At 41.0% G+C, this 16,254-nt stretch overlaps 1 protein-coding gene across 1 annotated transcript; it reads left to right on the top strand.

Moving 5' to 3' along the window:
• Window positions 1–14,368: 14,368 nt before the first annotated feature.
• RAMAC (RNA guanine-7 methyltransferase activating subunit) lies at window positions 14,369–15,674 on the top strand. Its single transcript, XM_010221879.2, has 2 exons — window positions 14,369–14,579; window positions 15,296–15,674. The coding sequence occupies exons 1-2, from the start codon at window positions 14,398–14,400 to the stop codon at window positions 15,483–15,485; spliced, it is 372 nt and encodes a 123-aa protein (XP_010220181.2). The 5' UTR covers window positions 14,369–14,397; the 3' UTR covers window positions 15,486–15,674.
• The last annotated feature ends 580 nt before the right edge of the window (window positions 15,675–16,254 follow it).

Raw genomic sequence — 16,254 nt, 5'->3', positions numbered from 1 at the left:
GTCCCCTCCTGCCATCTGAGGTCCTGTTTCTTCCTCGAGAGCCATGGCCACAGTGCTAATCCCTTCACACTCAGGCTGATCCTAGCCGTGAACAGTGCCTTGATGCAAGCTCTTCTCAGGAAAGCAGTGAGGGCTACCTTTCCCTAGGCGAGAAAAAGCAGTCTGGCAATCTGGTGGAAGAATTCCCCACATAAACTGGACGGTTCTATTTTACTTTTTTAAAACACGTACTTCATTTGGTTGAATTATAGGCAAATTCCTTCGATGGGAGAGACACTTAGACCTCACTGATTAACTAGTTCATTTTTGTTGTTACTAGAAAATGGTGTTTTATGAACTAGTGCTGTACATGACTTAAAACTATATAACTGAATTAGATCAAAATGGAGTGATGTCCTACAAGCTTTGCGAGAACAGTGAAACTGGAAATTAAAATTGCATTTCTCCTGGTGTTTGTTTTCTAGTGTTCACATGTTTTCCAAGCTTGTTCTAAAGAGTACATTTTCATCTCCAGTTGCAAAAACAAGGTTACGCTTATGGTTAAGCTTACCACAGCAGCAGCGGAATTCCCGTGATACACACACAGAAATGGTTCTATGTATTGCTTTGCTTCACCTGCCCCTCGGCTCACGCTCTTTTCAGACTGTCTTTTACAGGAGACAAAGTTCTGCTTCCACCGTATGCTGAAATGTTTTGCCCAAGGGAGAGCAAATTAAGCCTCACAAAATTTGGTTGAATTTGGATTTTCCTAAACACAGTCTTTTTCATAACCCCCCTCATTCCATACGGCTGTCCCTTCCTCCCAGCCGTATGTGGCGCTGCCTTTGCCAGAGGAGAAGGTCCTCTCCCCACTCAAGTAAATGGCAAAGTCCCATGGCTTTGAACAGGATCCAGATTCCATGCAAACTGTTTAAGACTATCAATATTGAATGAAGTGATTGCTCTATGGATGATTCAAAATTTAATTTCTCTGCTGTTATGAAATGGATCCTAATTTGGATATAGATCTCATATTATATATTTTTAGTATTCTGTTTTCCTAAAGTATTTTGAGATCTCTGTAAATGATAACTATAAATATACTATCAAAATTAATTAGCTCTTAAGCTTTCACATGTGACATAATATTTCACTTCTGATTTGGTTCCTGTACAGGATGGGAATAATTCAATCCTCATTTAGTACTCACGAGTATGCTTTTATTACTGTGGAAAGGTTCAGGAAAGCTCAAATGCTGAAGGCCCAGGATCCCTGAGCATGATTCAAGCTGAACAATAAGTATATTCACATTCAGCAAATGGATGTAACTTCTTTAGATGAGTAATTTCTCCTGTTCCCATGGACCTCCTAAAGACACAATTTTTGATTCCTAGGTACAGGGTGAATATCTTTTTCAGAGAACTACTCTGGCAAACTAAGTGGATGCCTGCGGTCCGCATTCAGAAAAGGAAAGAGTTCGCTGGTCTCTCCCACCTCTCAGTGCTTATTTTCTTTCCTTTTGTTTGGCTTTCATTACTGCCATCTTTTACCACTCTATTTTATATACAATCTTATTTCAGAAGAACTGCTGTTTAGTCTTTTTGGACTGTTATAACTCAAGACAGTCTTCTCCCTATTTCCCAAGGCAGATAGTTTTAAATAAAATATTCAATACTGTGATTCTTTTTTTCTTTCAACTAGAATGATGAGATTTGCCTTTTTTTACTATAGCAGAACTATGCAATTTTCTACTTTTTGCTTTGACAAATAACCAACTATTTGCATGCTTTAGATGTTATCCAGAAGTTTAACCAAAAAAGCTCTGGGGAATTCTTGATTTTTACATCTGAAATGGAGAATTAGTTTTTAAAATCCCTTTACAGCTGGAAAATTAATGTAATTATAGTATCACAGGATATACACTTTTAAAGACGAGCAACTGAGAAAAAGAATGGATTTTAAGTTAGACTGTTGAGAACTTTCCAATTATTTTTGTTGTTTTAAATCTACTTAAACCAATAATTAATAAATATTTTGGACAAAAGATCTATTTGTTAAAAAAAAAAAAAAAAAAACTCTTGTCCTTTCAATTAAAATGTCAGAGCTCACATTAAACATCTGAGACCTTTCAGAAGTCCTCCACCAAGACAGAAAAAAACCCCAAAGCTGACATTCACGTGATTTCTGAGGTAAAAATAATTCTCCTCCACCAGTCCTCCAGAAATAAACCAAACATCTCAGAGTGACCAATTCCAACTAACCTCTATGACTGCAGAAGTGAAAAAAACAAGTCCATTTTTAAGTGTCTTCTGTCAATCATCTTTAAAAGCTTAAGTTGAACCTTCTCTTATTATTCTTCGTGGCTTATTCTTATATATAATTACTTACTTTCATGGAGCTCCTGTGTTAGCATTGTAACAGAAGGTATATGAGTGGCTTCCATCTCATTTTCAGAAAGGTTCTCGTGTAAAATATGCAAATATCAGTTCAAAGCAGCTTTTAATATAAATGCAAAGAACTGTTGTCATCACACCATGGTAAAGACTTCTCAATGAAGACAAAACTACAGCTAACAAAAGGGAGAAAAGACATACGCATATGAACAAAGCCAGTAAAGCCAAAATATGCCAAACCAGCCAACACAGGCCTTCCAATCCCGAACTGTAAGTACACAGCACACTGAAAGAGTCTGCAAACTTGTAATATGCTGATGAATTTCTAATAATACTATTATAATTAGGCAACATGCATCACCATTAATGAATAAGTTGGTATGGATTCTTTAGGCATCCTCTATACCTTAGTCTACTAGGAATCCAGACAGGAAAACATCCTGGAGTGAATACCAAACCTCAGCTTCTGTAAAGGTGGTCCTACATTGCAGGAAAGCTCATCTCTTGAGCTGAACTTATTATTATTATTAAAGCACAGAAAAAAGATACTCCTAATTCTACTTCTTTTACTACATTTTTTGATATTGACACTTCGATGATGTCCCCTTGATGGTAAAATAAGTAAGTTCAGTCACTCTTGCAGAACAGCTTTTCTCTGCATCTAGTGCGTCTTGCAACTCTTCCCAGCAATGTTGATTTGAATTGTTTTTGCAATGCACAGACTGGTGCTCCTCATTGTGGTGGGGAGCACTGCATATAAAAATATTCTTACATCTTGCAGTGTAGTCTGTTATTGTTTCATATATATCCTAATTTTTTTTTGAGTATACATGTATGAGAAGTGATCATCATAAAGTTGTTCTCGGTAATGAATAGGACTCACAGCTGATGAGATAGATCCTAAATTGCTCCTCAAAACTATACTGTTTTATACAGTTTTTATACAGTTTCATGTCCAATTTTGCCTTCCAATATATGGCACTTCATATTTCACATGTCACAAGTTACTAGCTTTTTTCACTCAAAGTTTATTTTGGTCATTTTCTTTTTAAATCCACAAAAGAACAACTAAAATACACCCCATTTGCAAATACAAATGATGATGCTTGTTTTGTTCCAGTCTCATATCACAGATTCCATTTGTGATTTATATAATGCAACTTAGAGCAATTGGGCACCAGCTCTGCAGATGTGATAGATTATTTTTCTTCTTAAACTAATTCCAATCAAAAATTTTGTCCAAGCAAGTCAGATTGTACAAGAAACAGGAAAAGGAAAAAAAACTATATGCCTTGCCTGTTAGAAACAGGACCCTCATGTTGTGAATTGGCTGTGATGGTGGCAGCCAAAGCTACTAGTAGAGAAGCAGATAATACAGACGGGAAAAAGATTTTTTTTTTTTTTTTGGTGAAAGAAGCTTAATTTTCCAACACAGAGAACTGCAGGACTATTCATTTTAGCAAACCATTTTGCTCACATGTAAATTTTCTTGTAGCTCAGAGATTTTAATTCCCAGACCCTTTTTACCATCTGTAACTCAATCTCTATTTTTTAAAGAAATTGCAGACATCTGTTTGAATACCCATCTCTTCCGTCACATGGAATTTTGGATTCAAAAAAAAAAAAAATCTCAGCTCGAAAATACTACCCAAGTTGGATTACATTTCCAAGCAACCGCAGACTGGCACTCGGATGCTGTCTTTTTAATGAGCCCATGGCACTGTAGCGGCTGGGACACTCCGCAACGCGTGACAGTGCCTGCTGCTGGGGACCAGGGAGCAGAGCCAGGGCCATGGCAGGGACCCCTGGCCATGTCTGTGCCCGCTCTGCTCCCCTGGCAGGGGAAGGGGAGGGCTGCGGCCCCATGGCCAAGCCCGGCGCTCTGCTGTGATCCTGCACTGCCCGTGAGAGCAGAGCCAGGGACCTCTGCCCTCGCACCCTTCTCCCCAGCTCCCCGACAGGCCAGCAAGCAGCTCCCCCAGGCTCATTCTGCGGACCCACCCTCCCAGCTCTCCAAAGAAAACATCATTCCCACCTCCTCTTCCATAAAAGAGAAGAGGCTGTGGCTACACCAGTCCTTTCAGGGCACATTAGAGCTCCAAAGAGTTTTCTTTGCCTTCATATACACACCCGTACTCCCAACTTGTGCAAAGTATCTCATTCTCTGGGTTTCTTTAGAACTCACCAGCAGGCTTTGACCCTTAATCTGCTCCTTGCCTGCCTTATTGGAAACAAAAAACAGCTATTACCACAGGTAAGAGAGGTCTGATTCATTTACTTGGAGGTCTTTTGGCCTGATAAGGGACAGTCTTGCAGCCAGATGTCTGGATCCCTCTCCTACATGAATGTCTTCCCTAAATAAAGCTAGTTCAAAGGGAAGCTCTCCGCAGTTCAAAGGGAGGTTCTCCATTCCTAAAACTACCTAATCTTAACTTTGTTCTTCAACAATACCTGCATGACAAAATAAGCAAATGCTATGTACCAGTTAAACAAATGCATCAGCCCCATATTTTGCTTCTCATAAAGCATATGAGAAGCATATGAACTTCTGTATATAAATTCCAGAATACAGAAAAATCAGAGGGGAGATTTTATTCACATACAAATCTTCAAACAAACAAACAAAACAAAACACCAAAAAAACAACTTTAGGGACATGTTTGTGGCTGAAGCAGCTCAGGAGTGCTGCTCTAGATCCAGAGCATCTCCCTGGGTTTTGAGGAAGCAGTGAAAATACAGCAGGCAGCTGCACCCATATATTAACATCAAATTAAGTTTCTCTAGCAGTGTTCACTTACTGCTTTGGAACCAGAGGATGGATCCCAAGGCAACACCACAGGAGGTGGCACCAAAAGTCAACACGACTTGGCGGAAGGTGGGTAAGGACTCTGATGACTTGCAGAAAAACTCTGAGCTTTGCATTTCAAAAGTTTTAAATAAACCTTGGCCAATGGAATAATATTTATATATGCATATCAAAACTTTTTATACCTGAGAGAACGAAATTAACTCAATATTGTATAATATGGATGACACATACCCTCTGATTTTCATTTACTGTTCACTTGCAGAACAGCATATGATTTATGTTGTGTATGTATCAACATTTTTCTAAATTTAATTTGGTAGTTTTCCTACAGGAAACCGCCAACCTTCACCCATACCCACCTTTAATAATATTTATTGCAGCTCTTCTGTTCCTCAGTGGCTGGCTGGATATTCTCTTTTATTGCTACGTCCATCTGCTGAGTACACTTTTCCCAAAATAGTCCATGACCACTCTTTCCTATATTTGCACAAGAGATGTACTATTATTATATTTGCACGGAAGAAGTTAGGTGATCCTGCAAAAATGTTTTTCAGTGATCTTGTCTATCCACCTTGAAAGTTGATTTACAATTTGAAATGTGACATTTTAAGTGGCACATTGACACAAGAGCTAAGCGGAAAATATTTCACAACCTCTTACAGATCTAGCCAGAGTTGCTCTTTTTTTAGACCATCTGTTTGCCAAGAAGAATTAACATTTGGTCAAAGAAAATGACCAGCAAGTATTGTTACTTAACTGTTCAACTTGCTTCCAATACTTACAGCTGGATTCTTGATGGCTTTGAGAACCTGCCTTAGTATACAATTCCACACCATTAGCTGAATTAGGAAAAGAGCAGGAGCCAGCCCTGAGAGCCTAACAAGGACTTTTCTGAATGCACAGGGCATGCAAAGCCACAACTGTCAGGCAATGAAAAACAGGTGCTCTAAGTCACCTTCAAAGAACTGGGATTTCTTCATGCACAATAATGCCTGATCTGAAAGCAGTTATACTCCTGAGGAAAGAGCCTTTAAAATGTGTTTTTCTCTGCAGCTAAAGGAATTCTTGTGAAACTGACCATCTTCAGCAAGGTAATGCCTTGCATTTTTTAAAAAGAATTTTTGTTTTTACAAGCAGGAATCTCAAAACAGCAATACGTACACAGAAGCAAACTGGGTGCCAGTGATATCAGTGGAAAGACACTTCTTTTGATCCAGCCATAATTGACAAATCTTCATTCTGTTCCTGTGAGACAAGTGAGGGATATATAGAGATCACTTCGCACCCCACTGCAGGGCGGCAGCCTCTAGAAAATATCAACTATTAGAAAACACAGAGGAGCACAGCACAGTTTGGAACAGGATGTGAAAGCCAATACAATATCCATCTGGAACAATGCAAAAAAGGCTGATAGCAGGAGTAGAGTTACCTAAAATAGATTTTGGCCAGCACACTGGGATTAAGAGTTCAACTTTCCAAAAGGTGAGCTGTGACCTCTAATAGCCATAAATAGTTGGGACTTTGTTTTTGTGGATCAGTGGAAAGATGGCACCAGTAGCAATGTGGCATTTGCTCATAACATCCTGATCCATTGCTTCATTACTGGATCATCTGCACAGTTTTCAATGGGACTGAAGTAGCTTCCTGGTCAAATGCAGAGCCAATACAAAGTCCTGACCCTACTGAAGACAGTATCAAAATCTATTTGGAACCTGCAGAACCAAGACTGATCTTCCAGAAAATAGCCTGAGAGATGTAGCAGCAGCATTTCCCATCAGACAGTAATTGTGAGATCTTTCATATCATATGTAACTGTAATCCTTAAATAAAACATTTATTTAGCTCATCTTTTTTTTTTTCCTGATTTAATTAGAATCTTGCCTGGTTTTCCAGGTTGGAAAAGTCTTATCTTGCAATATGCTGCGGATGATACTGCTTGGAGATTAATGTCTGCTTTTTAATTAAAGTTTTTACTCAATAAGTTTGTCATACCCTCACAGCAGCATTTAAGACCACGAAAATAATTGTTATTATTCTTAGAATGAGCAGCCCGATATAAAAATTCCACACTCAAAGTATTACCAAAACTTAGTTTGTGGTTTTCACAAGCATATGTACTTTTCTGAGCTTGTTTTTTATGTGCCTCCATCAGAACTTTGCATATACCAAGGTAACATATTTTAAAATTTGGACTCTGTTCTGCAGCAAACATGCTCTTCCACACGGGTTCCCAAAGAACACTGGAGTTGCACTCTGCTGAGGGCTAGCAAGGCATTAGATGGCCGAGTTGCCAGCACAGCACTCCTGCTGGCAGTGAGGGGATAAGAAATAAACAGGCACAACTCAACACAAGGATAAAAAGAGAGTGACCTGAAGTTGCGAGAGTGAGAAGAGCAGGGACATGAAAACAGAAGCACTGTGGAAAAGCTCCGGACAAGACACTGCAGCAAGAGCCAAGGGGCAAAGAAAGAATTAGAGCAGCCAAGAGCTGGGCAAGGCCAACGTGCCTTGTCAGCCCCATCAGAGGTCTCAGGAAGGAAGGGGAAGCAGAAGGGTGACAGGCACAGTAGCCTCCTGAAAAATTAGGAGCTGTTGTCCAATGGAAAGAATGATCTCCAGTCCTAATTTAGCGACAAGAGCGACAGTTATTACTGTTCGTAGTGGCAGTGAAACAGAGCTCCAGTCGGGAACCAGCCCCAGTGCAGCACAAACATAAAATGAAAAGATGGTATCTGCCCTAAGACTTTCCAAATTCTGTACAGAACAAGGGATGACCGGAGGAAGGGCAAGGGAGCAGGCAGCAGCAGCGAGGCAAGGCCAGAAAAAGAAACAGACTTTTCAGCCCAACTTTGCAAAATTCTACAGGCTTCTCTTCACCAAATACATTTACATCACACCCAGCTTTAACACAGTGTGGTCTTAATGTGGATTGGATACAGGTCTCAGCTGTCTGGCCTTTTAAAAATGTTTCAGATTTAGAAGACACACTGAGCTTGAAGTGGTACAAAGTTGACTCTGCCTTCTCTAATGACCCTTTTTCTGAGAAGGAACTAGGGGGAACTTCCAAGAAGCCTCTCTGATATGCCGACAGAGGGAAGGCAATGAAGAAGGGAAACAAATTCCTCAAGTGTGGGGCCCTGAGAAAATATCTGAGCTCCGCATTAGGAACTTCAGACCAGCTCTCTAGTGCCTGGGGAATGTAATTATCAAGAAAAGTGAAACAGAGAATAAAAGGGGACATGTGGGTATACTATTTAGTGGTTGAATATTTGGCTTTGTATCTGAGGGAACTATCAAAAACAGTAAAAACGCTAGATATTTACCAAAAAGGCATAAGCAATTCCTCCTGCTAGATCCTACATTCTGTAAGAATCTGAGATTCTGATATAAACATAAGAAATTGTTTTCCCACATGTAACTGCCAGGCCCTGAGTGCACTAACAGCCTTTAACTGCCCTGATCAGGCTCATCTCCAGCAACGGGCCCGGGCAATGCTGGGTGTCAGACCAGGCTGTGGCGCAGCCCTACACTGCCCAATTGTGGGCTCCACTGATATACCATAATTTGAACATCTCCTTTATATTTTGTGAATCTTTTCAACAGGCAAATCCACGGTAGCACTGATTTATACATCCTCTCGCGAACAGCTGCTTGAAATCTAATATGCAGCTGAACAGGAGTTTGGACAACTTGATAACTACGATGAGTTAGTAACTGGCTACTTCATTCTCTGACTTTCAGGTAGTTGCACTGAACTTGCTTTAAGCACCTGAATATCCCTCTCACCCTGTTTTGTCTGTGCAGTACTACGTCCAGGAAAGAGCACAACCTGTGCACCGGGTGTGCTATGTGAGAGTCCCCACCTGCCCTTCAGACACAACCCGCACCACCTCCGTCCGGGACAGGGAACATGTGGAGCACCACGAGCGGCACACAGGGCTTCTCTGAACCACATGCCCCGTATCAAAGGCACTCTGTCTTGCCTTCTTTGATGCTCCTCTGGGTAGTCATGAGGAAAGAACGGAACATTTGGAAGTCTCCTGAGGACAAATTCATTTCTAGTCTGAAAGCAGTGGTGTTCCGCCATGGATAAAAATGGCACCATAATATTAAAAAAAAAACAAAGACAGCCTAGTACCCTGTAATTAGTGTCTAAGAAAGAAAAAATAATATAAATGATTCATTCTTATAGACCCCAGGGGCACAGCCGGCTTATTCAGTTTAAAAGGTGAAAAAAAAAAAAAAAGAGGGCGGGGATAGAATATACTGATTTTTAATGTGTGTGTGTGTATGCACACACACATATATATATAAAATGATAGTTGCATAATACCACCTCTGCACTAATTTTAAGAATAAGCCAGAAATGTAATTTAATGTGACTGCATGATTTAAAAGACTGATAACATGAACAGCTCTTTGGATAAACAAAGGTCTTCTTTCATCTTGGCATAAATTAGGAATAAACTCTTTCTAATCAAGAGTTATTGTTATAAGTTTAATGTAAGGGTACCGGGCCCTGCAGCACCAGAATGGTTATTGTATAACACAGTCAAACACCGTGAATTAGGCTTTCTCCTTCAGAACAATGTTCTGGTTTTTTGGCAGTTAACATTTAAGGTCATTAAGGAAAGGCAACTTTCTTTGTATTAACTTAGTGAAGTTGGCAGGAACCTGCAATCTGTTCCTTTATGGACTTCACTGTACAATACCATACGGAGGAATGGAAGAGACACTCTGAAGTGTCTCAGTGATGTTGTACAATACAGGATAATGGCACAGGCAAGACAGATCTGACAATTACTGCACAGGCCTCGGACACATTTGTCAGGAACAGCTGCTATATCTTGACCTTCCTTCCTATGTGAGATTCATCTAAACAATCATCCTTTCCAGCCAAAGGAGTAATGCCCACTAATAAGAACTAATCTGGTAAGCACAGGAAGTCCTGAAGAGCCCAACTTTAAATATTTCTACAGACTGGCTGAAGAGTATCTCTGCTTATTTATCTCTCAGCACAACAAATGATACAGCAAATAGTTTATGGTCATTAGTTACTCAACTGTCCCCTCATGGGACACTCTCTGTTAGTAGGTAATCCATAAAACATACATGCCCTTTGTACCTGCTCACAGCCAGAACACGAAGTCGTTGTCTCCCTGCCAGTGCCAGACATTTCCATTTCCTAGAATGAATTATGAATTATCTGGAGAAGTCAGTTTTTATTGCACACACAAAACAGGCTTCCACCTATGGCAGAACTGAGAAAATGAAAAAGAAAAGAAAAAAGAAAAAAAAAAAGGAGTGTGCTAATCACCTAACAGGGAATCACTGAACAGCTTCAGCAAGCAAGTAAAAAAATCAGAGTTTTGAAGACACTGTTTTAGCAAAAATGTATCTATCTCATACAAGAAGTATCTATTTTGTGCTAAAATCAGCAGGAGTCATAAAATATTTGCAGTTTTCTCTGCTTGCTCATATATAAACCGATATTTCTCTGATCAGATAGAACAAAATTACAGGGAAGTATTAGTTCCTTAGTTGATTTCTCAAGGTAGATATTAACATTTGATTAAAAGGATTCCTCCTGTTTAAAGATACAGAAACGCACAGCAAATGTAGTTTCCCCTATTTCTTGGAGCCAAGATACATGCTGATTTTTCATTAAAAATGTCACAGCCATCACCCTCAACTGATATAAAACAATGAATCTAGTCACACAAAGAAAGGAAAATTGTAAAAAAAATAAATAAGTAAGCATGATTTTAAACCTGTAGGACTTTAATAACATTATTCTATTTGTTTCTTGGAAAAGGCTGGGAAGACTGAGGAACCTATACTGAGACTTATTTCCTTTTCAAAAAAAAGTGTCCATAATCGCAACAGCTAGATTTTTTTAAAGTCAAATACATTGAAAACATTTGAGTCTGGAAGCTGTGCACTTGTGTAGAACGTCCAACATAAAATCTTGCGACAGAACTGTACATTGTCAACACTAATTATAAAGAAAACTGTCTTTTACCACTGTTTTAAGGCAAAAAAAAAGATTTTGCTAGTCTTTCCTATTTATTCCTTTGTTCAGCCAGGAAGCATCATACTACAAAAGCTCCATTAATTTCAGATAGGTTGAAAGGAACAGTTCCTAGTTTACAATTTGCAAGATAAGACTTTATCTAAAAGCACTATATTTAACATAATAAATTTCATGGAAAAAAAAAAAGGCAAGAGCTCTGAGGCTTTATCACACTACAGTAGACTTCAGAGGTGCTGATTATAAGATTTTGTTTGCACAAAAACAACACATTAATTACTTGAAGAGAAGATTACAAGAGCAGATTATCAAGACCTCAGTCTTGACAACAGTCGCAGCTAGACCCTGTAAGTACTCGGCCACCTGCAAATATTCAGGAGGCACTTAGGGAGCACTGAAAGTCCTACTTGGTGCTATTATTCATGTTTAAGTGCTTTTATTCCTTTAAAAATCACCCATTCCTTTGGCTTTTTTTTTTTTTGTTACCTGCAACTGGAACTTCCATATAATGTCTGTAAGTCTTTGCAACCTGCCACCTGGCTTGTTAGTGCCTTACTGAGGCTCTAACCCACAGTGAGCACAAAGATATTGTATGAAAAAAAGATCTAATGCCCAAAACAACACAAGATTTTGAATATATGTGCAATCCTGATCTAGCCATTCTAGCCATTCAGAAGTGTTCTTCTAAATCACAACAGCCTAGCAAAATTGTCCTTCGCACAGAATACTGCTCAAAGGGTTTACAACAAGCCTGTACCTTCAAAAGCACTATATATATGCTTAGATTATGCATCTATTTAAATGAATGGATGATTCTGGTCTATAATTAAAAGTTTAATATTAAAATAACCCTTGTCTTTTAACAAAAAAAAAAAAATTCATTCATGAAGCAGCAGCCTAGAAGCTTTACAAAGATCTCTCTTTTATTAAGGATCACCTCATGAATTTTATGCATGAAATTCCCTGTAGACCCAGGTCAACCTGTAATATCCAGTGGCCAAAATGAGAGATCAAGGAAGAAATAAAATCCCTATTTGTTTCTGATCATTTTTAAAGGGCAGTCGCTAGGACAGGGATTATATGAGGAAAACTTAAGCTAAAATATATTATTTTTTCAATCTCAATAACAAGCTGTTTGACTTCAAACTAAATACTCCAGGCTAAGATATTTGCATTGGGCTGTTTAGATTGAGGCAAGTCATGCCAGAGAGTAAGTTTTAATTATGTCTGTGTTTATGTCAAATGAAAAACACTTGTTTGGGTCTAATGTATTTGGAGTGTGGGATGCCAGAAGCGCTGCTGCTGGGGTATCTGCATTAGGCAACATATTTCAGTATCAGTCTCTAAGCTTTGCTGGTGCCTGCAAACAGGAAGGAGACTCTAGCACAGCACAGTCAGCTCCAGGTCCCCCAACTTATAAACCTTAAAGATACACTGCTTTCTGAAAAGGTCCCAAAAGAAATTAATTTCCTACACAGTGCGGGAAAACACTTTCTTTTTTTTTTTTTTAATTGGCTCAGAAATTGTGGAAAAGAGCAATAAAAATACTTGTGAAAGGTGTGGAAACAAGCCAAATGGGGGAACAGGGACACACGCACCGCCTCCTCTGTAGGAAGGTCTCAAAGTCTCCGTCCCTCTGGGAGAGAGGGGCAGAGCGGGTCCCTCTGCTGGGAATCCTTTGGACAGGGTCGGAGTGCCCAATGCCCTGCGGGCCATGAACAGCAGCCAGAACCAGAGGAGCGAGAGGAGGTGCAGCCCCTGCCCGCAGCCGGGTACGTACCTGCGGCCTGCCCCGGGCTGCCCGGTCTCACGCGTTTGTCACGGAGGCAGCGGGCCTGACCGCCACAGGCAGCGCCGCGCAAGGGGCAGCACACGGGAGCAGCCTGCACTGTCACCGCTGCGCGGGCGTCCTCGCTGCGGCGGGGACCAGGCGCCTCTCCGACCCCGACTTCAGGGAGGGCAGCCGCCATCCCCTGCCCTTGCCCGGAGCTTTTGGGTTAGACGTCAGCATTTCTGAAACGGCTCTGAGGGCCACGCGAGGGGCCGCGCACAACCCGCAACAACGCGGCCCGCCCGGCGTCGTCTGCGGCCACGCGGCCTGGCCGCGCCCGCCGCAACCGCCCCGAGGCGGCGGGAACCGCCCCGGACCGGCGGGGACCGCCCCAGAGCGGCCGGGAGCGGCGGAAGCGGAGCGCGCCCGCCCCGGAACAGGAAGGCTGCGGCGGCTGGCGGCGGCGCAGGGTGAGGGTGGCGGCGGGACCGGGCCTGCTTTATCCTCTGCGGTCTCCGCTCTCCGCGCGTGGCGCCTCCCGCGGGGGCAGCGGCCCCGGGAGGGAGAGCGAGGAGCGGGCGGCGGACGCGGCGCCCGGGCTGCCCCCGAGGCCGGGCCGCGCGGGGCTCGGGTTAGCCACGCTCGTGGGAGCGGAGCCGTGGGGCCCAACTCGCACCGGGTGCGGAGGCGGGCGGCAGCGGCTCGTGAGGGAGCCGTGCACACAGGCGCGTCCAGCACCGGCTCCCCGTGACAGGGAACATGAGCTGCCAGATAAACTAATTACTCTGCCTTGCTGGCTATTTATATCTGCAGCGTTTGCGTGAAATCCTGCCTCAGCAAACTCTGCACGCTGCCTTTAGTCTTTCTGATGTCAAGAAGGGGTTGGGAGTAGACTGGGAGCTGTCTTTTTTTTTTTTTTTTTTTTTCTCATTCTGTTAGTAATTGTGAACATAGAAATGCCCTGCTAATTTCTGCAACAGTTTCTGCCCATCTAACTCAGGTCTCTCAAAACCGACCCGAAGGCACTGCTGTGGAATGGGTGACTGTAGTAGCTACTAGTTGTCTCATTCTGATTTATCCAGTGTAGATGCAGTCCCTCAAAAACACTGATTTAGATAAATTCCTGGGATTTCCAGTACATTTATCAAAGATTGGATGTTGGAAGAACTGGAATTGCTTTCTGCTAGGGACAACCTATTCAGGGGAGCTGAGGCAGTGGAGGGTGCTTCGTTTGTATTTGCAGGCTTAGATGATAAAATTTAAGAATCAGGCATCTTTACTGTTAGCCCAGAACTCAACTACTGTGTTAATCAAAGTGCAGCATTTCATTATCCTTGATTTGCCCTAAGTAGATTTTGGTAACTATTACAGGGAAAGTCTTCATATACCACTAAACCTATTTCTGTTGTATTCCATGTTTAAATTTTTCAGGATGGCTTCTTCAGTTGACGTGCCCGGGAAGTATGAAACAATGTTTGCTCATCGCTTTACGCTAGACGATAAGGAATACCAGGAGTACCTGAAACGCCCTGCGGATCCACCGCCCATAGTTGAAGAGTGGAGAAATAGATCGGGTGGCAACAGAAACAGAGATCGGTACTGTTTTATTTTTTATTTTGTTTTTACAGATCTTGATACTTTCACAAATACATGGTAGGGTGAATTTCAAAACAGAGAAGTAATGTGCTAATAGAAGTTGTTTGTTACTTCATAGGCTTCTATATTGAAAAGAAGCAGTTTCCTCTAAAAAGTAGGGAAAAGATTTAAAAACCATTAAATACCATAAGCAACTCCTCAAATGTATCTGAGTTATGTGCTTGCACCTGGTCACTGCTAAAAGACCTCAAAAATGGTAGCATTGTGTTTTAAAGAATATGCAATTTTCAAGACCTCGGGCTGTTTGGTAGCTAAGTTGTACTGAAACCTGCCTTGCCACAGCTTTCAGATATTATCAAGGAGGCTAGATTGAAACTCTCTTGGAATTAGCTCTCTCTAGAGCTAGACTATCTGGCCACTTTTTAGGTAAGATGTCCTGGAGTCTTTACTCAAAGTTCTAGGAGTTCCTCTAGTACATTGTGAATGCTTTGTGTTAGGAAGCACTCTGTCCTTCCCTGCTCAGCAAATGATATGCTGGGTAATAGTAGGAAATGAACAAACAATTTCAGATTATTATATTTTTATCAGAGTTATAAAAACAGTAAGTAATGGAGACTGTAAGTAGTCGAGTGACAGTTCTTGTGGAAATATTTAAAAGTTTATATTTTAAAATCTCTTGTTTGTGCAAAATTTTAAGACGCTTCTTTTCATTACAGATTTCAGGATGGCAGATACTTTAGAGGGGACAGATACAACTGGCAAGGTGACCACAGATCTAATCAGAGGCCAGAAAGAAGTTGGGGCAATAACTACCAGCAGCACAGACAAGGACAATCTTATTCTTCCCCCTATGGACAGTATGGCTACAACTCCTATAACCCTGGGCCTCGTTACCATCCCTACTGATGATACTTGTGCTTTGAAGGTCCCGTAACAACATGTAAAAAAAGTCAGTTGGGCTTTGGGCTTTGTCTCTTTTCAGTTTTCTAAGTTTTCCACAGTCTATTAGATAACTGAAGAGTCAGGTTTGAAGTCCATTTCTGTTTATGTGTAGTGAAAACTAAAAAAAGAAGAACCCTTTGTGAGTAATAGAGGCATATCTGAAGTTTGTGTAGACACTGCAGATCTTAGATTAAATTTCTGTCTCCTTTGTATGATTATTAGTATGCTTTTCTGTTACACTTTGGAAAACAGGTCAGGGGACTAGTGTGCAACTTACAATACTAGCACATGGTCTTAATACGGTTCTTTCTGAAAGGCACATACTGTGTCTTTCTTTAGAGAGAAGTTCTAAGTTTGGTTCTTACTACTGAGAAAAAGTTTGGTTTGAATTTCAGATGTTTTAAAAGGAGAAGAGATGCTATAACAGATGCTATAGTGTGCTGACATGAGATCTCGAGAGAGGAACTATTGATGAGCATGCGTGGCTTCTCAATGTTTAATTTATTGGACTAAAAAGAATTGTATCAAAGAAACAAGATTTCCCAAACAAGATAAATTCTTGTCTGTTGAATCAATAGTTTCAATTTATATGAAGTATTCCTCTTAAAGCATGGTAACAACTGCAATAAATTAAGTGGCTTAAGTACGCATCTTCTTTCTCTAGTAGTCCACTGGTAAACAAGTTTTATCTGAAAAGCAGTACCAAAGTTGGATTAATTTATAGCATCTTAAA

Source organism: Tinamus guttatus, unplaced genomic scaffold (genome assembly GCF_059628265.1).
Source record: "Tinamus guttatus ecotype Peru unplaced genomic scaffold, ASM5962826v1 Tinamus_guttatus_pri_ptg000004l, whole genome shotgun sequence".
Taxonomy (NCBI): Eukaryota; Metazoa; Chordata; class Aves; order Tinamiformes; family Tinamidae; genus Tinamus; species Tinamus guttatus.
Note: the sequence above shows the minus strand (reverse complement) of the source record. Positions and strands in the feature narration are given on the sequence as shown.